Source organism: Oncorhynchus masou, chromosome 24 (genome assembly GCF_036934945.1).
Source record: "Oncorhynchus masou masou isolate Uvic2021 chromosome 24, UVic_Omas_1.1, whole genome shotgun sequence".
NCBI classification, from domain to species: Eukaryota; Metazoa; Chordata; class Actinopteri; order Salmoniformes; family Salmonidae; genus Oncorhynchus; species Oncorhynchus masou.
Window position 1 is genome coordinate 41,402,072 of NC_088235.1, and position 23,053 is coordinate 41,425,124.

Here is a 23,053-nt window from a genome sequence, read left to right on the forward strand (position 1 = left end):
GTTATATATACCACATGGAAAAATCAATACATCCTATTTTTTTATATGGATAAAAACTTGATAAAGTGCCAAAATGCAGCATTGTGACATATTACTCTGTGAGTCCTCTATGAGGAAGATTTGACCATCTCCAAGTCTTACCCATAATTGGTGAAAGGGTTTTCACCTAGTTATTTGGTTGCTATGACAAATTGTTTTATGAAGATTATTATTATTATTTTATGTGAATAGTGATTCGTTTTAGGGTAACAAAAAAAAGCAGTTGTTAGGTGAACTGAACTCTCGTTTTAATATGGTGAAACTATTCCTTTTTCAATAATTATTTCAAAAGAAACATTGAATATAATAGTCATAGTGTAAAAGCAGGTGAGCTAGTTCTACTCTTTTTGGCCATGTTCTAGTGTTTTGTGGTGGAAAACTGAGCATAACACATCAACCATGTTACCCTACCCATAGCATAGCTAGACAGGCAAGACATTTGATCACAATTTACATTTTTTTGTGAAGCTTGCATTTAATTGCCCCTCCCTGTTGCACACAACAAGCTTCCATTCCCCATGTCACAATGGGATTTATGGCTGATTTAAGATTAAATCAACAACCCTGTTACTTTATTTGGCACTTGATTGGCACCTACTATAGTATATTTTTTATTTAACCTCTTGATATGGTAAAACATGTTTTGTTAAGTTGAACAAGTGCTCTTCATGGAATAATGTTTACTCACCAAATTTCACTACTCAAAATGCACCTAATTGGTGGAATGCTGTTCTACCCTCTGTAACTAGTAGATACTGTATGCTGTTCTTTCTCCCCCCAAACATAGAAATGTGTATAAAGCATTTGTTTGGGTTGTTATGCATGGTGTTTTGGTTTTATCATATCCACAGTCCTCAGGAACTTGGCATGCAAAGTGTATATGTACAGTATCGCTATTAAAGTGAATATATTCATGTTGAACATTGATCCCCAAGGACATTTGTAAGAGTTGGGGGGGGGACAAGAACACTTTTACAGATTTATTGTAGAACAATTTAAGGCAAATATACAAACAATCTTCCTTCTCTCATTATGACAAACACTTTTCACCTTAAAACATATCTTTCTTTGGTTTCATCAAAATAAAGGCATTTACAGGTCATCTTTTTGCATTTCAGTAGAGTATGGCACTCATTTACTTATGTCTGTAGGTAAGACCACAATTAAATACAAATGAGGACAACAGCTAGATAGAGGAATGTTCTCCACTCTGTGTGCGTGTGTGTGTGTACAAATAAAGGTAACCAAACTGTATCGATAATGTCTGGATGAAGCACTTACAATACTGCAACTATTTATATGGTATAATGTTGACCTAGGAAAAAGCATATGTAAAGATATGGTTCTGCATAGAACCAATGGAACCATGGCAAGTGACCAATCAGGTCAAATATGGACAGAGCAAATGGCACTTTAACATTGAAATGTAAAATCAACCCAATGGTCAAAACAAGTTCTAAAACACAATTGAATATATAAAAATATCCCAACATAAACACAATTTATTTTAAAAAGTGAAGAAAAGACAAAGGTTTCGTTAAATCACTGATTGTGGACAGCTGGTGATGCAACAGATTCCTGAGAGGTAAATGTTTGAAGGTAGATCAGTCAATAAGAGAGAACATTGACAAGGGTCATATTCATTAAGGAATGCAACGGGAAACATTTGATGTTTCGTAGTTGACAGCAATTCAGCATAGATGTAAGTTATTACTTCAAAACAAAATTACTTTTTGGGTTTCAGATATGCTTACAATTATGTTTTGATTCTAGCTTGAACAGTCGCTAAGATTATATTTGGTTGTGATCATCGCAAAATAACTATTTTGGATGCAGAAGTTGTTAGCTAGAATGCTAACGCTCATTGACATAGGCGGGAGCAAAAGCAAGCCAAAGAGCCATTTTACTGGTTGAAGCTGAAGTGTTTTTTTTATGTATAATCCAGTTGATTTGCGATAATGACACAAGCATTATATTGAGCAGGACATTCATACAAGACTTAAATCCAATTATAATCCAAAGGTAGTGTGAAATGCACTCAAAAGCAACATGTCAATAGAGTTTTTTTTGCTGGCGTTCTATAAGAACTCCCCTGTGTTCTGCCACCAACTTGTGTGCATCTCCTTCGTGAGGTAATGTTTGCAAACACAGAAAGGGGTCTATAGAACGGCATAGAGCTCTGTGCAGTAGTCTGTGTCTCCACTAGGAGGGGCTAATGGACCACTTTTCCCCTCTACAAACATCATTGTCTACTACTGGGTTTCTATTAGATGAACTTCATTGGTCAGTGACTCCATTCAGTCCAATTTGCTCAGATTCACTTTCAAGCCGTTGTGATGACTGAGGTGAATGTGAAACACTTGTGAATGGAACTATATGCTCTACATGTCTTTCTGCAATCCACAGACACTGAAGCTAATAAGGCAGCATTGAAACAGTGGAGACGTATAATTGCATTTTAAGATCTCTTAGCACAGATCTGAAAGGCAGGTGGATGGTTTGACTCAGTGCAGTTAGTCAGGAGAATGGATACGGATGGTTTATGTTTACATTCTTTGGAAGAAGGCCAGCAGCAAGCAGCAGTTCCATCCTGTTCCCTTTAGGCCACTATGCCATGATGGGCTAAAGGGACAGGGGGCAAAAAACCAAGAAGATAACCGTACGCTACCCGGGTTATGTCTCAGCATTCAACACGACATTGTCGTCTGCAAAACAAAAACTGTCGTCGTCTGAAACCGAAACCGATAGAACCCCAGCCTGACAAAAAGAAAAGTAGTGGAATCGGGAGCAGAGAAGTTGTTTCTGTGATTATAAATAGATTCTTGATTCTGGACCTGTTTTTCAGACTCTGAAACTTTTCTGATTCCTGGGATTTATCTTAGCTCTGGCTGGTATTAGCTGGTTTACAGTTGGGTTCTTCCAGTCCTCTTCTCCCCTCCCAACATATATACCTTTTGGGTGAACCGTACAGTCAACATGTAGAGAATAAAAGTGTTTGGGATATTATGTATAAAATACTATTGGATGTTTGGCTTTTCATATACTCAAGTGTCTCGAATAATCATAAGGAAAAAAATATATTTTTACAGTCTGAAAAAGTCTGCATTCCAATGTACAGCTTTATAAGGCACAACGTTTATGTAGCATCAGTAGAAAAATAAGGTAGCTCTGGTATCCAGATATTCCCCGGTTAAAACCATGGTTCATTGACCAGTATACTGTTCATCAGTGAAGCATCCATGTCATCAACACATTCATGGTAGTGAGTCCTCAGTCTTTCGTTACATGTGAAGGGTGTCATTTTAACCATTTGAAATATTCTAAATATTCCATGTGGCGTATTGGGAGCTGTGCGATGAGGCCCGGCTCTCATGGTATTGTTGTTTTAAAAGACGAATGATGGCAGCAGGTTCATTGTCTCGTTTGGACTCTAGCACTGAGGGAAACATCAATGTCTGCTCGCTAACAGCCTCTGAAAATAATTGTGTATTTGGCCAATTCAAGTGCTTTTGTTTATTGGATTATGCTCTACATTGCACAGGCCTAGCTCTCCCACGCAGCTCTCTCTTCTCTAATGCGTTCCTCTATTTTTCTCCCAGCCTCACTCCTATGACGTCTCACTCCCTCTCTTTCTTTCTTTCTTTCTCTATATAGCCATCTGGTGGCCTGCCCTCCTCTCTTAATCTGCGTCGAGATGACAGTGATGTCATCAGATAGCAACAGGCTGAGACTCAGCGGCACCAGGATCACTTCCTGTAATGAGTGATGAGGCTTCTTTGGCCGGAAAACAGGGGATGAAAGAAAATAAGATTATGGTTCATTAGTGATGTGCAAACACAAGCAGGGTCTTTGGAGGCTGGGACAGGGCTGGGGACGTGGGAACAGTACAAACCCACATCTCCCCCATGGTGTCCACACCGCCGGGCCTGGTGGAAATGGTAGAATCCATTCCACCAACGCTGAGCTTATATGTGGCATTGGCATAGTCCACTTCACACCCTGGAATGGGGGTGTTTTGGTGTATTAGCGATGGATACTCAGAAGTCCCTCCACCTACCCCAGATTGATAATGGCACAGGCCAGCTTTTTGGCCTCTCTCCCAGGGACTACAGCATTGACATGCTCTCAGGGGGGTGCGGAATGGGACCTCCTAGGGACTCTACTTTGTGATCTCTCCCATTCGGCCCCAGGGCTCCCCCTCTGGCGAGCACCATCACAGTATCTCCTGTGACACCGGCGAACTCGAAGGCAAAGGTTCCGTAGAAGAGCATGATGGTGACGCAGAACACCCACTCAAAGATGGCCGACGCGTGCTGCAGGACGAAGCTCTCCTGGACAAAGAACACGCCACCTAGAGGCAGGAAGGTCAAGGAGCACAACTACAGACTGACCAACTAACAGACTGACTGCCATGAGAAGAGGATGACCATGTCCCAAATCAACCTCTAGCCCCTATGCACTACTGGAGATATTCTCCCCATTTCCCTGCTCTCCATCCCTCCATTCCTTCCCTTCTCTCCCCCATTCCACCTCGATTTCAACAACACCTCTCTTTCTCCATCTTCCCTTACGCCTCCCTCTCTCCTCTCTGATTGTAAAGATAGGTACAGATGTAGGACCTTAATTTGAGCCAGTTGCAACAGGAAATGTGAATTATTATATAATTAATGGACATTTTTGTAGGGGTTGATACATTTTTCATAAGTGAAAATTCAGTCTGAATCAAGTGGAAATGACAAACTTCAGAATAATTTTAAGCCTCAAATACACATGTTCTGCATTGCAGGAAAGGTCTCCTGCAACAGGGCGATCAAATTAAGATCCTACATCTGTAGTAGCCTTTGCTTGTGCGAGCCAGAGCGGCTCATAAGAGTGGGAGTCTATCTCCTGTTTCTGTTTCCCTGGATAGGATGCTAGTCTATGCAGGGCCTTGGTTGTGAAGATAACACAGATCTTATTGAGTACGGTTCAATATATTCTGCAGGATATTAAGCACCAACGTGATGAAGGCCAGTAGTGTCATGCCCAGTCGTAGGTGAGCCAGGCTGTATTCTCCCTGAGTCTTGGCCAGCCTGTAGGTTAGAGCCGACTGCAGACACACAAACAGCATACTGGTGGGGAACGCTACCCCTGCCCCCACATAGTGGAGGATCTTAGCATTATCCACCTGCGGAGGGAAAGAAAGATGCATTTATTAGTATAGTATGGATTATCATTGTCTCAATGAGCATTGAACAAGTCACATACTGAAAACACTGAACTAGTCACATAGAAACACAATCACATATGATGCTAGACATCAGTTGAAAAGCTCTCTCTCTATTCTGGCCTCTAGTTTTGCTGTTCTCAGTTTGGCCAGAAGGGGGAGGCAGTAGTCAGTCAGTGAAATAGTAGTGAGTCTGGTAGCACATTACTCCTTCTATCCTTTCTTTAAAGTGAAAGAGATACTGTAGAGAAAGAATGAAGGAAAGCAAGAGGACAACCAGAGAGGGACAGAAACAAAATAGGGCAACCAGTGGAGCACAAACATTGTAAACACAACAAACATCATGTATCTGTTTACTTATCTTCCCCTACTATTCATACTACAACTATCTGCACCTTGTTAAAACACTATCTGAAATGTCTTTATCCATTTCAAACCTTCATGAATGTTTACTGTTCCTGTTTTATTGTTTGTTGATTTTTTGTTTCTTCTGATTTGTGGCTATTGTTTATTTTTGCTTGCTTTGGCAATGCAAACAATGTTTCACATGCCAATAAAGCTCCTTTCAATTGAATTGAGAGCGAGAGTACAGAGAGTAGAGAGAGAGAGAGAGGTGAGAAAGCGATAGAGATGTGAAGAAAGAGGCCAGCGGTACAGTATAACACCTCCTTCTCCCTCCTGATCACATGCGGCCAGTCGCAAACACACAATACACAAAGTAGCATGTGACCACACACACACACATGGTCTCATGGGACCTGATAACAGAAAAGCACATTCTCTCAAAGTAGTAATGCAGGGTACTGACCAGACCAAGGGGACCAAAACTCAATGAATGAATGATGTGTATTTATGTATCAAGTTGCCTTTAGCAACTAATAGTTAGGGGCTCCCGAGTGGCGCAGCGGTCTAATGCACTGCATCTCAGTACAAGAGGCATCACTACAGTCCTTGGTTTGAATCCAGGCTGTATCACATCCATTTGTGATTGGGAGTCCCATAGGGCAGCGCACAATTGTCCCAGTGTCAACAGGGCCGTCATTGTAAATTAAGAATTTGTTCTGATCGGACTTGCCAAGTTATGAAAATTACTATAATATCTATTTCTAAGTCAGCCTAGCTATTATGAACTAACACAGGGGACCGACCAGTTGATCAGACCAAGGGATTTAGCTACAACAACACCTTTTCTTCACCCTCACTAACTCAGTATGAAATTACTGTAGGTTTTCTAGGCTCTCCCTCAGAGATTTCATTCATCTCTAAAGCTCTTCCTATAACCAGTGTTCATACACATTTTCACAGTTGGAATTACATGACTTTTCACCAAATTTCCATGAACAACAATTAGCGGCATCTCTATGTACGTATAAATTCGACACTGGGAGGCTGCTCTCTGATCCCATGTACACATCTCCTGTCGTTCTGCAAGGCACTTAACCCCTACAAAGTACAAAGATGTTAGACATCTGTATAAAACACGTATGGTCAACTCTCAGCCCGGAGAGCTACATGGTACATGGTTATGCCGGCTTTTGATCAAGCCCTGATGAAACTCAGAGTCAGTATATCAAGGTCCGATTGAGCAGCTCATTTCTAAAATGTGGTTTGTTAGAGGGGGACTGGAATACAAGCCTGCATAACCATTAGCTCTCCTTGAAGATGGTTGACCACTATTGATGTAAAACATTGCGACGTAATACATTTTAGGCCTTTTGAAATCATTCGCTCTTCAATATTTCAAAGATCAAATGGCTATGGTAGTCTCAATGTTTTTATTCTGCTGAAGCAAGCCCACAAACATTATTCATGAAATGTACCCTTTATAGTTGTTTAAAAAAAGTGACTTAACTACCTTAGAAGTGTATACTTTGCAGACTGACTAGTATCTATCGAGTTGCAATGTCCATTACATTGGCTGCCCAACTCAACTGAAAGTATCAATAAAACAAGTTTTGAAGCCACATAATGCAAAGAAAGGCTACATCTAATCTTTTTTTCCTAAAATTAGTGTTTGCGATTCATTTGATTCGATTAATCACGATTGAACTGTTTCGTCAAAAATAATCGTTTATATAAATCAGATGAAAAAAGTAATTCAACTTTGTATGTCCTTATTTGTGAGTTTCGGGAGAAAGTTTTTGGGGACATGATGGCCCACTCGTCTCACACACTTGCAGGCGATGTGCACCGACGCGCTAAAGTGTCATTCCGATCATGTCTGATATCTTGATTGACTCATAAAATATTTTTAAACTTTGCCTACATAAATTACATTAACTGAAATTATTAAATACATTTCCATGACTTTTCCAAAACTTTGGGGATTTCATAATTTAAAAAAAAAATACAAGACTTGGAAAACACCATTTTAAAAGTCTGTGATCATATGAACCCTGTATAACTTAAAGACACATGGTCAGAGATGACAGCTAAATAATTAGTGTGTTACTGTAACACAGATACCAGTGTTACAGATAAAGACAGCATGCAGTGCACTCTCCTCTCCCTCAACAGCAGTGTCCATTAGTTAAATCCTATTGCTTCTGGTCCGACACCTTCCCATTTAGCTGTCACACTCCACTAGAGCTGAAGAAAGGAAAGTACATGAGAGCACACACGCACACAAACACGCACCAACACACACACGCACACACACACACACACACACACACACACACACACACACGAGTACACACACACGAGCACACACGCACGCACACACGCACGCACGCACACATGCACGCACACACGCACACACGCGCACCAGTTGAGCGGAGGAGAGGAAAGTACAGCCTTTCTGACAGTCTTTCTAATGTAAACACCATTAGCTAGCCATATGTTCTAATGCTGCCCGCCCCGTAGTCACTGTTCTCTCATGTCTCCCTCTCGTTCCCTGCCTGGGAACTATAATTAGCGAAATGTGTGTAGTATGTCTATCAGTGACAGTTGTGACATTTAAGATGAGGACAATAATTGATGTTATGAGCCTTCTTTCTATTACAGCATATTGCATGTCTGTCATTCATATTCCATTCACCCAGCTCAATGTAACATCCATAGGTTCAGGCTACTACATGATACTCAAACTTTCCCTATAACCATCATGAGGTTGCTACAACCTAGCCTATGAATGAAAGTTTACAACACAGGTTTACAGGTTGAGAGATATTTGAGTAATCAAGGTGAAAGACAGTGACACATTCAATACCACCTTGCACATTCTTGCCTGCATCTAGCTGATCTAGGGTGTAATCATTAGTCCAAACAGTTGCAAACGTGTTTCTATCAGACAAATTCAGGTATGTTTATCACCATTTCGTTACGTTTGCTTCACTTTCATAGCAGCCACATACAACAGCATGATCCCTTTGTTGTATAATTACTTCTCGCATCTACACGCTCTCCACCTCACTTTTTCCCTTTGTTTGTGGACTTCAGTGCACAACACATCAGCTGTCTGTGATGAGGCAAAAAGAAAAACTTTCCAAACCAAACCTTTATATCATAACTGCTAACTGTTACACACAGCCTACATCGCTGTCACCATATTAGCTAACCTCATAGTCAACATAGCTACTAGAACTAACGCGTTAGTAAACCCACTACAATCATGTAGTATAGTGTACAGTCAGCAGCAAGCAGTTTAGCAGTTACACCAGCGGGCCCCGGTGGCAATAAATTATTGAAACCAAATGCATACCTTGACTTGGAAGAATTCCAGTGTTGGATAGCCATAGTCAGCTAGCTAACATAGCATCCCTCTCTGTTTGAGTGTGTTAAACTAGCTAGCTGTATTCGCTAGCTAAGTGAAAGTGAAAAAATGTATACAACAAAATAGCTCTTTCTCCTTCTCTTGCTTCTCCTTCATTTTGAAGGAAATTAATTTATTCATAACTGTTAAACTATTGCCTTTCTCTCTCTTTGAGTCAACTACTCACCACATTGTATGTACTACAGTGCTAGCTAGCTGTAGCTTATGCTTTAAGTACTAGATTAATTATCTGAGCCTTTAATTGGGTGGACAACATGTCAGTTCATGCTGCAAGAGTTCTGATAGGTTGGAGTACAGTGCCTTGCGAAAGTATTCGGCCCCCTTGAACTTTGCGACCTTTTGCCACATTTCAGGCTTCAAACATAAAGATATAAAACTGTATTTTTTTGTGAAGAATCATTAACAAGTGGGACACAATCATGAAGTGGAACGACATTTATTGGATATTTCAAACTTTTTTAACAAATCAAAAACTGAAAAATTGGGCGTGCAAAATTATTCAGCCCCTTTACTTTCAGTGCAGCAAACTCTCTCCAGAAGTTCAGTGAGGATCTCTGAATGATCCAATGTTGACCTAAATGACTAATGATGATAAATACAATCCACCTGTGTGTAATCAAGTCTCCGTATAAATGCACCTGCACTGTGATAGTCTCAGAGGTCCGTAAAAGCGCAGAGAGCATCATGAAGAACAAGGAACACACCAGGCTGGTCCGAGATACTGTTGTGAAGAAGTTTAAAGCCGGATTTGGATACAAAAAGATTTCCCAAGCTTTAAACATCCCAAGGAGCACTGTGCAAGCGATAATATTGAAATGGAAGGAGTATCAGACCACTGCAAATCTACCAAGACCTGGCCCTCTAAACTTTCAGCTCATACAAGGAGAAGACTGATCAGAGATGCAGCCAAGAGGCCCATGATCACTCTGGATGAACTGCAGAGATCTACAGCTGAGGTGGGAGACTGTCCATAGGACAACAATCAGTCATATATTGCACAAATCTGGCCTTTATGGAAGAGTGGCAAGAAGAAAGCCATTTCTTAAAGATATCCATAAAAAGTGTCGTTTAAAGTTAGCCACAAGCCACCTGGGAGACACACCAAACATGTGGAAGAAGGTGCTCTGGTTCAGATGAAACCAAAATCTAACTTTTTGGCAACAATGCAAAACGTTATGTTTGGCGTAAAAGCAACACAGCTCATCACCATGAACACACCATCCCCACTGTCAAACATGGTGGTGGCAGCATCATGGTTTGGGCCTGCTTTTCTTCAGCAGGGACAGGGAAGATGGTTAAAATTGATGGGAAGATGGATGGAGCCAAATACAGGACCATTCTGGAAGAAAACCTGATGGAGTCTGCAAAAGACCCGAGACTGGGATGGAGATTTGTCTTCCAACAAGACAATGATCCAAAACATAAAGCAAAATCTACAATGGAACGGTTCAAAAATAAACATATCCAGGTGTTAGAATGGCCAAGTCAAAGTCCAGACCTGAATCCAATCGAGAATCTGTGGAAAGAACTGAAAACTGCTGTTCACAAATGCTCTCCATCCAACCTCACTGAGCTCGAGCTGTTTTGCAAGGAGGAATGGGAAAAAATGTCAGTCTCTCGATGTGCAAAACTGATAGAGACATACCCCAAGCGACTTACAGCTGTAATCGCAGCAAAAGGTGGCGCTACAAAGTATTAACTTAAGGGGGCTGAATAATTTTGCACGCCCAATTTTTCAGTTTTTGATTTGTTAAAAAAGTTTGAAATATCCAATAAATGTCGTTCCACTTCATGATTGTGTCCCACTTGTTGTTGATTCTTCTCAAAAAAAATACAGTTTTATATCTTTATGTTTGAAGCCTGAAATGTGGCAAAAGGTCGCAAAGTTCAAGGGGGCCGAATACTTTCGCAAGGCACTGTATGTGTTTATGCCTGTGTGTGTGCGCGCGTGCGTGTAACAGAGCCAGGAAGTTTGTTGATATACTGTAGAGACGCTCTAAATCAACAAAGACGAGAAGGCACATCTACTCTGAGTGTTCCCTCAGAAAGTTAAGAGATGGGGAGGGGGGGGGGAAGAAGGAGGGGGGGGGGGTGTGGAGGAGAAGGTTAAGGGAGTAAGGAGAGAGTAAGGGAGAGAAGCGGGTGTTGACAGAGGGATGGAAGTGGAATGGAGAGAATAGATGGAGACGGGAGGACAGGGGTCTAGTATATGCAAAGGGAAAGGCATGGAGACAATTGAGGAAGAAAGGATTAGGGGAAGAAGGGAGAAGAGGGGTCTGGAGTGTTTACAGAGAAGCTAAAGGTGTCTGCATGCTTCCCAGCCGAAACAGTTCGGAAGAGTTTGTGCATATATTATGATGACATTTTGAGACGTTTTTGTTTCAGGCACACCCCAAAAGAGCCAAAGTTGATGTCTACGCCACTTCGTCGGTGATTGGTCAACACTAGGGCTTCCTCAAAAAAGTCTGTCATTCAACGAGAGACAAGTCGTTTTCGTGTATATTTATACTGCACACAAAATCTTAGTTAGATATAAAATTGGGCGGCTAAGATCTCCTCGGCAAAAATGTAAACATTTATGACATTTCTTGAATTACCTTAGATTAATTATGACTAATTTGAGGAAGTGTATACAGGCTAAGGCGTCTCATAATTAACTAAAATACTATTTTTCTATTTTTCAAAAGAAGGTCTCTTACGGCAGTACGCTAGCACGCTCGTTCGCCTAGGACCCGCCCCAGAGAGAGAGCAAGTCTGGGGGGACAGGAGACAAAGGGCCCTCTCTCCTCCCCCTCTCCTCTCGTCCCCACATCTCCTCCTGTCCCCCTCTCGTCCTACTCGCCCCCCACTCCTCCCCCTGTCCTCTCCTCACCCTTCTCCTTTCCTCTCACCCCCCCTCTCCTCTACTCCCATGCTCCTCGCCTCTAGCCCCCACCCTCCTCTCCTCCCCTCTAGCCCCCCTCTCCTCCCCCCACATCTCCTCTCGCCCCCCTCTCCTCCCTCTCCTCCCCCCTCGCCCCCCTCCTCTGCTCTCGCCCGCCCCCCCCTCCCCTGCTCTCGCCCGCCCCCTCCCTCTCCTCTCCCTCGCCCCCCTCCCTCTCCTCTCCCTCCCACCCTCTCTCTCACCCCCTTGTCCTCCCCTCTCACCCCCTCTCCCCTTGCCACCTCTCATCTCCCTCCCTCATTCCCTTCTCTCCTCTCTTGCTCTCTCCCACTAGAGGACTCTGGAGTTGACCTTGGCAGGCAGCTAAAGCCAGGATGTCATCAATCTACCTGTTGGAGGCAGGGTGGAGAGTTTGTTTAGGGCACTGATACACAAACATACACAAGCAAAACAACAACTCTTGGAAGTGTTTACTGGTGATATCCTGTATTTATTATGTTGCTAATGTGGCCTTACTGAATGAAACAGCTGCAGACTGTAGATAGATGGAGGAGAGATTGGCTGAGAGGGTCAGGCAGTTCAGAGGGAATGGCAATGTAGAAGACGGAATAGTGGACTCCTGACCCCTCCTGTCTCAGCCTCTAGTATTTATGCTGCAGTAGTTTGTGTCGGGGGGCTGGGTCAGTTTGTTATATCTGGAGTACTTCTCCTGTCCAATTCAGTGTCCTGTGTGAATCTAAGTGTACGTTCTCTAATTCTCTCCTTATCTCTCTCTTTCTCTGTCTCGGAGGACCTGAGCTCTAGGACCATGCCCCAGGACTACCTGACATGATGACTCCTTGCTGTCCCCAGTCCACCTGGCCGTGCTGCTGCTCCAGTTTCAACTGTTCTGCCTTATTATTATTCGACCATGCTGGTCATTTATGAACATTTGAACATCTTGGCCATGTTCTGTTATAATCTCCATTCGGCACAGCCAGAAGAGGACTGGCCACCCCACATATGCTCTCTCTAATTCTCTTTCTTTCTCTCTCTCGGAGGACCTGAGCCCTTGGACCATGCCCCAGGATTACCTGACATGATGACTCCTTGCTGTCCCCAGTCCACCTGGCCGTGCTGCTGCTCCAGTTTCAACTGTTCTGCCTTATTATTATTCGACCATGCTGGTCATTTATGAACATTTGAACATCTTGGCCATGTTCTGTTATAATCTCCACCTGGCACAGCCAGAAGAGGACTGGCCACCCCACATAGCCTGGTTCCTCTCTAGGTTTCTTCCTAGGTTTTGGCCTTTCTAGGGAGTTTTTCCTAACCACCGTGCTTCTACACCTGCATTGCTTGCTGTTTGGGGTTTTAGGCTGGGTTTCTGTACAGCACTTTGAGATATCAGCTGATGTACAAAGGGCTATATAAATACATTTGATTTGATTTTGATTTGACAAAGTGGAGGATGCAGAGAGTAGAGAAAAGAGAGGGTTAATTGTGAAAGAGTGAATAATAAGTTACGAAAGAGGTAGGAAAGTCAGTGGAGGGAGGTGTAAAGGAAGTAGGGATGGGGTTAGAAAACGGGGGGCCAATACTAGAGTCCTGTGTGTCTATGTGGCTGTGAGCGACGAGTGTGTGTGTCTGGTGTGGCTGTGTGTGAACAACGAGTGTGTGTGTCTGGTGTGGCTGTGTGTGAACAACGAGTGTGTGTGCTTGGTGTGGTTGTGTGGGAACAACGAGTGTGTGTGCTTGGTGTGGGAACATGTGTAGACAGGTCCAGAGAACCTACAGTTGTCTCTAGGGGAGAGAAGGAGAAAGACAATCAAACTGACTGCCAGTCATGTCTTTCACACCTCTGCCTGCCTGTCTGTGCACATCCCCTCATCTTTCCTCTCTTTCCCTTTCCTTTCCTCTGCTCTGCTCTCAGAGAAGAAATGTGTAGGTCTCTTCTCTCTTTCCCTCTCCTGCTTTCCTGTGGCCAGAGTCCAGAGGGAACACTCACAGTTGTGTACTATTTACATCCTCCCCTCGTGTATGTGTGTTTTGGTTTTACTATCCTTGTGGGGACCAGAAGTGAAACAAGGAAAATTTGGATCAAGTGGGGACATTTCACTGGTCCCCACAAGGAAAAAGGCTATTTTAGGCTTAGGGGTTAGGTATAGGGTCAGAATGAGGGCTAGGGGTTCGTTTTAGGGTTAGGAGTTAGGGTTGGGTTTATGGTTAGGGGTTTGGAGTTTGGAGTTAAGGTTAGGTTGAGGGTTAGGTGTTAAAGGAAATTAGGATATGAATGGGAATGCAGTGTTTGGTCCCCACAAGGATGGTAAAACAATCATTGTGTGTGTGTGTGTCTGAGGCCATCTATTCAGGTCCTCTCCTGTCGGTCTAAAAAGGTCTGAGTGATTGACCCCTACCATACCCTGTCTTGTCTTACATAACACAACATAATATCCTAATGGTGTCATTATAGCCTAGTACTGATAGTTAATGTGTTGGTTTCGTGGGAATTGTGTTACTTCTGATGCTACCTCTCTCTGTGAGCAGTGGTGTAAAGTACTTAAGTAATAATACTTTAAAGTACTAGTTAAGTTGCTTTTTGGGGTATCTGTACTTTACTTAACTATGTACATTTTTGACAACATTTATTCCACTACATTCCTAAAGAAAATAATGTACTTTTTATTCCATACATTTTTCCTGACACCCACAAGTACTCGTTACATTTTGAATGCTTAGCAGGACAGAAAAATTGTCAAATTCACACACTTAACAAGAGAACATCCCTAGTCATCCCTACTGCCTCTGACCTGACAGACTCAATAAACACAAATGCTTCGTTTGTAAAATTGTGCCGTCTGGTTTGCTTAAAAATTCATTTGAAGTTATTTATACTAGATGGGGTCTGTGACACATGTGCACACAGTCTCCTCCTGGTTGTTAGACACACACACACACGCATACAGGGTACGAGCCGTGATGACTCACTTCCCGCAAAAAATTCCCCCCTCGGTTTTCCACCGAATGCGCTGAGGGCAGAGAGGCCCCAGAGGGAAGGAGAAATAGAAAGATAGAGGGAGGGAGGGAGAATGAAAAGAAGGGAGTCACAAATGTAACTCCATGTTCTTACTTTTGTTTTGGCACACAAACACACACACCACAAAGAGGCTAACGAGAATCAGGGGAGCAGGGAAGGTGGCAGCTTTGCTCCTCTCTTCCCCACACCAGTTTTTTTTAATAAAGAGTCCCTGTCTGGCATTCAGGGTAGAAACATCCTGTACACACACACCACTTCCTTCTACAAAAACACACGACAGCACAGGGAGCCCAGAACACCAGGAGTCCAGAACACCAGGAGCTCAGAACAGCAGGAGTCCAGAACAGCAGGATCTCAGAACTCCAGAACACCAGGAGCTAGAGAACGACCAATATGTATTTTTTAAGGCCGATGCCGATATTGATTTTTAGGGGTCTAAGAGACCGGTGGCCAATATTTTTGCAGATATTCAATATCATTAAATGAGAACATTTTTATGAATACATTTCCCAGAAACAGCCATGTATGCATTATAATGCATACATTATAAAATCAAATATAACTGTTTTTAACAATGTAACTACATAACAACATAATGGTAATAATTGTATTTGAATGGTAATAATTGTATTTGAATGGTAAATGTCTTGATAATTTACCCAGTTTAAGATGGCATAGGCCTACTCACAATACAGGCAACAACAGGCGAATGCATAAATCAACAGGAGTGTGTGCGTGCATTGATTATTGAGCTTGTTTTGACTGATCAGTGGAGTCCATGGTGCTACAGATGATAGATGCCTTCCATTTGGGGCAGCAGGTAGCCTAGTGGTTAGAGCGTTGGAATAGTAACCGAAAGGTTGCGAGATCGAATCCCTGAGCCGACAAGGTAAAAATCTGTCGTTCTGCCCCTGAACAAGGCAGTTAACCCACTGTTCCTAGGCCATCATTAAAAATAAGAATTTGTTCTTAACTGACTTGCCTAGTAAAATAAAGGTCAAATAAATTAGCCTACTGATCAACAACATTTGCATTTATAGTAAGCATCACTCCATCTACTCAATGCAGATGTGTCTAATGTCATGATTAGTGATCATGGATGATTACGAGAGTAGTATTATTAGTCATTTGCTACAATCAGGAAAAAAATGTTGTTTTTTTTAATAGATGAAATGTTGATTTTGTGTCACCGGCCTACACACAATACCCCATAATGTCAAAGTGGAATTGTGTTTTTAGAAATGTTTACAGATTAATAAAAAATGTAAAGCTGAAATTTCTTGAGTCAATAAGTATTCAACCTATTTGTTATGGCACGCCTAAATAAGTTCAGGAGCTAAAATGTGTTTAACAAGTCACAAAATTAAGTTGCATGGACTCACTCTGTGTGCAATAATAGTGTTTAACATAATTATTTTATGACTACTTCATCTCTGTACCCCACAAAGACCAGGGAGGTTTTTCCAATGCCTCCCAAAGAAGAGCACCTATTGTAGATGAGTAAAAATATATTATAAAAAATAAAATAACCCTTTGAGCATGGTGAAATTATTAATTACACTTTGGATGCACCCAGTTACGACAAAGATACAGGTGTCCTTCCTAACTCAGTTGCAGGAGAGGAAGAAAACTGAACAGGGATTTCACCATGAGGTCAATGGTGACTTTAAAACAGAGTTTATTGGGCCTTAACCTATGGACTTCACGACTGGGAATACAGATATAGAGTATCGGGCCGATATTGGCCTTTGCCGATAATCCCTCAACATAGCAAAACTGTTGCTATGACAGCCGCCAAGGCCTAATGTACTGAACAACAATGTTTTTAAGACCCCATCCTAATCTCTATGGCAACCCTCCTATAGTACCAAAAAATGGATGCCCCAGTACCATGCATTGTAAATAAGAATTTGTTCTTTACTGACTTGCCTAGTTAAATAAAGGTTAAATTAAATTTTAAAAATACACAGAGATATGCACACAGCTTAAAGTCCAGGCACTGAGCCAAGGTTCTAAATATTTAAACTTGCAGAAACTCAGTCCTGAACAACCAAATACCACAGTGTGTGTGTGTGTGTGTGTGTGTGTGTGTGTGTGTGTGTGTGTGTGTGTGTGTGTGTGTGTGTGTGTGTTCCGGTATGTGAGAGGTCCATAACTACAACATGAAGCAGATCTGGAATGTACCAGTCAGAGGGAGGTGAGGTAGAGAAGGGGAGGACAGGAGAGGAGAGTGAAAGATTGGGAGCAGCGGACGAGGGCGGGGGGCACTGAACTACTGAAAATACAAGATGGTGCCAAGCAATGTTCCCTCTAATTTTTGGGGGCACTGAGCAAATGTTAGGTCTTGTGGGTGGAAATTTGAACGTTGTGAGAATTTTGTGCAACTTCTGGCGCATGTTTACAGTGAACAATGAGGCTGTACCCTTACAGTTTTAGACAGTAGCCAATAGGCTATTGTGGCTATTTCAGCATAATGTAGCCCTACCAACAAAACCAGTAATACCTTTGGAAATACCTTTTGATTTCTATACATTTTGATTTGCAATTAATTGAAAAGCCGACTGTGAGCCAGGCATCAGGCCTAATCGCCCAACCTCACCAATGCTCGTGGCTGAATGGAACCAAATCTCTGCAGCAATGTTCCAACATCTAGTGGAAAGCTTTCCCAGAAGAGTGGAGGATGTTATAGCAGCAAAGGGGGGGCTAACTCCATATTAATGCCCATGATTTTGGAATGAGATGGTCGACGAGCAGATATCTACATACTTTTACATACTCATGTAGTGTATATAGTGCAAACAAATGGGGCGAACTCAGTGAAGTTCAATCTCTTGCGTCTCTGCGCGGCCTGGCATCAGCGAGGCAGTCCTGGAGGAGGTGTGTGGATGCGCAAGCGCGCAGCTTAGAGGGCACATTGGTGCCAAGCCAGGTTGTTTCCACCACAAATTTCTCCTGATGCATATTGAGACCTACACAACAGATGTGAAAAACTGAACTAAACTCAACTTAAGACCAACTTTGGAGGCGTGAATCGACTGTCAAACTATTTCTATTATGGATGACCTAGCCTAGATCCTCTCATGTGGTGCAATGAAACCATTGTGTTATGTGAAACCGTTGTAAAATGTTTGTGAAATACATTGCATTCGGGAAGTATTCAAACCCCTTGACTTTTCCACATTGTGTTACGTTACAGCCTTATTTTTAAATTGATTAAGTAAAAATAATTTATCATCAATCTACACACAATACCCCATAATGATCAAGTGAAAACAGATTTTTAGAAATGTTTGCAAAAAAACAAACAAAACATAAATACATTACTTATTAGACCCTTTGCTATGAGACTCGAAATAGAGCTCAGGCGCATCCTGTTTCCATTGATCGTCCTTGAGATGTTTCTACAACTTGATTGGAGTCTACCTGTGGTAAATTCAATTGATTGGACATGATTTGGAAAGGCAAACACCTGTCTATATAAGGTCCCACAGTTGACAGTACATGTCAAAGCAAAAACCAAGACATGAGGTCAAAGGAATTGTCCATAGAGCTCCGAGACAGGATTGTGTCAAGTTACAGATACGGGGAGTTTGGAAGGGAACCACCAAGACTGTTCCTAGAGCTGGCCACCCGGCCAACTGAGCAATCGGGGGAGAAGGGCCTTAGTCAGGGAGGTGATCAAGAACCTGATGGTCACTCTGACAGGTCTCCAGAGTTCCTCTGTGGAGATGGGAGAGGTTTCCAGAAGGACAACCTTCTCTGCAGCACTCCTCCAGTCAGGCCTTTATGGTAGAGTGGCCAGATGGAAGCCACTCCCCGCTTGGTGTTTGCCAAAAGGCACCTAAATACTCTCAGACCATGAGGAACAAGATTATCTGGTCAGATGAAACCAAGATTGAACTATTTGGCCTGAATGCCAAGCGTTACGTCTGGAGGAAACCTGGCATCATCCCTACTGTGAAGTTTGGTGGTGGCAACATAATGCTGTCAAGATGTTTTTCAGCGGAAGGGACTGGGAAACTAGTCAGGTTTGAGGGAAAGATGAACGGAGCAAAGTACAGAGAAATCCTTGCTAAAAACCTACTCCAGAGCGCTCAGGACCTCAGATTGCAGCGAAGGTTCACCTTTCAACAGGACAACGACCACAAGCACACAGCCAAGACAATGCAGGAGTGGCTTCGGGACAAGTCTCTGAATGTCCTTGAGTGGCCGAGCCAGAGCCCGGACTTGAACCCGATCTAACTTACTTATCTTACTCGATGTGCAAAACTGATAGAGACATACCCCAAGCGACTTACAGCTGTAATCGCAGCAAAAGGTGGCGCTACAAAGTATTAACTTAAGGGGGCTGAATAATTTTGCACGCCCAATTTTTCATTTTTTGATTTGTTAAAAAAGTTTGAAATATCCAATAAATGTCGTTCCACTTCATGATTGTGTTCCACTTGTTGTTGATTCTTCACAAAAAAATACTGTTTTATATCTTTATGTTTGAAGCCTGAAATGTGGCAAAAGGTCGCAAAGTTCAAGGGGGCAGAATACTTTCGCAAGGCACTGTATATTTTTTCAATTAAAAATATAATTCCACTATGACATTATATGGTAAATGTGGAAAAGGGCAAGGAGTGTGAATTATTTCTGAAGGAACTGTACGCACCTGGAAGTTGCCGACCATGATGAGTCCTGCAGCACAGATCCAGCCAGTGGAAAGGCCCGCTGTGTTCAATACACAGTTCTGATGCTTCTCTATCACATGGGCATAACGCAGGAGGACTATCACAATCACTATAGAGAGAGAGAGAGATACATATAATTCTATTCATTGTGCAGACAAAATAAACACACACTATGGGACAGAAGGAGGGGGAGAAAAAGTTTAATTCTGATAGTAAACATGAGCCTAGGGGAAGAGTGACGTTATGAATGAACAGCAAAAGCAACAACAAAAGCAGCTAGCTGGAGTTGCCCTGCAGCGGGGCATTCAGCTGAAGAGACAGACAGACAGTGGTAAGAAGAAAATAAATGGTTTCATTGTGTGTGTGTGTGTGTGTGTGTGTGTGTGTGTGTGTGTTTAGCACACCCAAGTCATTTCGGAGAAGTGAGTTACAAGCATGGAAGACTCACTCCCTTGTCTCCAGGGTTAGTAGGAATAGGAAATGATCCCTCTTGTCTTGGTGTTCTAGTTTTGCTTTAACATAGTGAATCAATTTGAGAGAAGGAGGAAGAGAGCTAATTGGCGTTTACTGCATTGGAATATAGTGTCTCTTTATGTTGCATGTCAGAATGGCTGGTTGTCTAGCCAACTGTCCTGGTCAATAGGGTTTGGCTGATTCTGAATAAAAACAAGTTTCAGTATTGAAGCCTTCAATAGTAACAATATATTTAATTTGTATAGCACTTTTCATTACAAAAAGAATCTCAAAGACGCTCTTAAAACAACAAAACATTTTAGTTAGCCTATTGACAACTCTGGGTGGAAGATCTTCCACGGTCATCCACAGAGGCAGGTGTAAGTCTAACAGGTCACATCCTGTGTCCGATCCTGTCTCATGCGCACCTTCCTAGGGCTGTTGCGGTGACCGTATTACCGCCATGAATGCAGTGTAAAATTCCATGTAACCGCTGAGTAACGGTATTCTCCTCTTATGCACTCTGGACATGCTTTGTTGTAGCCAAATTGCTAACTACCATCAGGTCCTAATGGCCTGGTACTCAGGGCTCTATTGTCCCTCTAACCACTCTGACATCAATGCAAATGCATAAAAAAATCACATCAAACACTTATTATCAAAACAGTATGTGCTTTTAAAATGCACGTCACTGTGATGATCAATTTGAAGAAAGTTCAACAGACGGTTGAAACTAAGTGTAAAACATGGTTGTTGTGGATGTTGTTTCAAAGACTAACACAACGAAATGGACACCTTTCTAATGTGATGATTAACTCAAAACAGCCATATGCATATTAGTTTATGCAATAAAATTAATTAAAATTATGATTGTGTCGTTTCACAATACGATTCTCTGGTCTGATGAAATCAAGATTGAACTCTTTGGCCTGAACGCCAAGCGTCATGTGAGGAGGAAACCTGGCACCATCCTTACGGTGAAGCATGGTGGTGGCAGCATCATGCTGTGGGGGTGTTTTTTCAGCGGCAGGGACTGGGAGACTAGTCAGGATCGAGGGAAAGATGAACAGAGCAACTTGAACAGGATCGAAAATCTCTGGAGACCTGAAAATATCTGTGCAGTGACGCTCCACATCCATCCTGACAAATCTTGAGGATCTGCAGAGAAGAAACTTCACAAATACAGGTGTGCCAAGCTTGTAGCATCATACCCAAAAAGACTCGAAGCTTTAATCGCTGCCAAAAGTGCTTCAAAAAAGTACTGAGTAAAGGGTCTGAATACGTACGTACATGTAATATTACATTTATTTCGTAAATATATACATATTTTTTATCTAAAAACCTGTTTTTGCTTTGCCATTATGGGGAAGATTATGGTGTGTAGATTGATGAGGAAAATCCATTCGTCCATTTAAGAATAAGGCCGTAACGTAACAAAATGTGGAAAAAGTCAAGGGGTCTGAATACTTTCCGAATGCACTGTACAGTAGGCCAACTCCTATTCTGTTTTTCTGAAATAGATTTTCTTCATATCATGTTTCTTTAGACCAGACTAGAATAAATCATGGATTTATTGTGATGGTGTATTGATTTAAACTTTTTTTTTATGTAGCAGCTTGTATTCAGCTTGTATGAGTGGAGGAGATGCTAAATGTGTTTATGTTAATTAACAGTCAATTAACAGTTTATGTTAATTAACAGTCAACCGCTAAGCTTAGGCCACATGAAGTTGCAGTCAACAAGGATAGTCCTGTTGTAACTTTAATGTGTTACAGAGTTAATGTTTAAGTTAATTCATTGAGCTGTATCTAAAGATATTTCTTTATAGTTATTTACATATGTAATTGTATTGGTTTGTATTGAATTACACTTTTTGACTGCAAGTTCCAGAATGCCTTGCGACACGAATGAGAGAACGCGCCAATTATGTGCAGGTGCAAGTGATTAAACTGATTTTCCGATAGCATCTTACCTGCATTGCTCTGTAGTATCTAAAGTTGTTAAATGTAACGTGAACAAGTATTATTACTAAAAGAAGCTTCGTATCAAACCCGACGTCCAAGTCATTACTTTAACTAACTTCAATCTAAATTTGGTGCCGAAACCCGGGAAATGAGCTGCGACGAAGAAGTGGCTGAAATGGCTGAGGAGGAACGTCGGCATGAAACAGAAAGAATGAGACGAAAGTGGGGTACCATTCGAGGCGCAACAACGCGGATTTTGAATCAGATTGACGTGGAAATATCCCAGTCAAATCCGGATACCGATCACTTGAGTACATTGTTGGAATTGTTATCAACTAAGGAGGACAGTTTGTTTAAACTCAATTGTGGAATTGAACAGTTAACACCATTGGACGGATTGGAGGCAGAGATTGCATGCACGGAGCATTATAAAGAGCGCATTATCATGCTGAAGAGTCGTGCACAAAGAGTGATAACGAAGAAACAGGACGTCAATCCACTACTAGCCCGGGTGAGTGACGCTAACTCAAACATACAGAGACAATCAGTAAGGCTACCAAAGTTGATTATTGAGAAATTCTATGGGGATGTCAGTATGTGGCAGGAGTTTTGGAGCCAGTATGAGACTTATATTCACAACAATGATTCACTGTGTAATAAAGAGAAGTTTATCTATCTGAAAACATATCTCACTGGACCATCTGCAAAGGCAGTAGCAGGACTGATGTTAACAGACAGTAACTATGATAATGGAATCGCTCTACTCAAGAGCAGATTTGGAAGGAAAGATCTTGTGATTAGTGCTCATATGTCAAAGCTGCTAAATCTCACACCTGTGAAGAAATCCTTTGATCTAAATGCATTGAGGCAGCTATATGATGAATGTGAATCACTGGGTGTAGTGTCAGAAATCTAAGGAAGCCTACTATGCCCAATCTTACTACAGATGATTCCAGAGGACATAGCTTGACTATAGTCGTCAAAGGGGAGTAGTGTCAGGACCCGGTTACGAACCCGGGTCTCCGGAGTGAGAAACAGTC

The 23,053-nt window shown here is 42.1% G+C and overlaps 1 protein-coding gene and 1 long non-coding RNA gene across 2 annotated transcripts in view; one reads left to right on the plus strand and one right to left on the minus strand.

Moving 5' to 3' along the window:
• Positions 1–1,006: 1,006 nt before the first annotated feature.
• LOC135512191 (transmembrane protein 150A-like) overlaps positions 1,007–23,053 on the minus strand; it is an 89,762-nt gene continuing 67,715 nt past the window's right edge. The window contains exons 6-8 of the mRNA XM_064933926.1: positions 19,578–19,705; positions 5,029–5,206; positions 1,007–4,390 (exon numbers count right to left, since the gene is read on the minus strand). Of these exons, the coding sequence (XP_064789998.1) occupies positions 4,146–4,390; positions 5,029–5,206; positions 19,578–19,705 (551 nt within the window). The 3' untranslated portion in view covers positions 1,007–4,145. The remainder of the gene's footprint in view (positions 4,391–5,028; positions 5,207–19,577; positions 19,706–23,053) is intronic.
• On the plus strand, positions 1,644–5,819 carry LOC135512192 (uncharacterized). The gene is made up of 2 exons (XR_010451384.1): positions 1,644–1,741; positions 3,694–5,819. It is a non-coding gene; the product is annotated as an uncharacterized LOC135512192 (long non-coding RNA).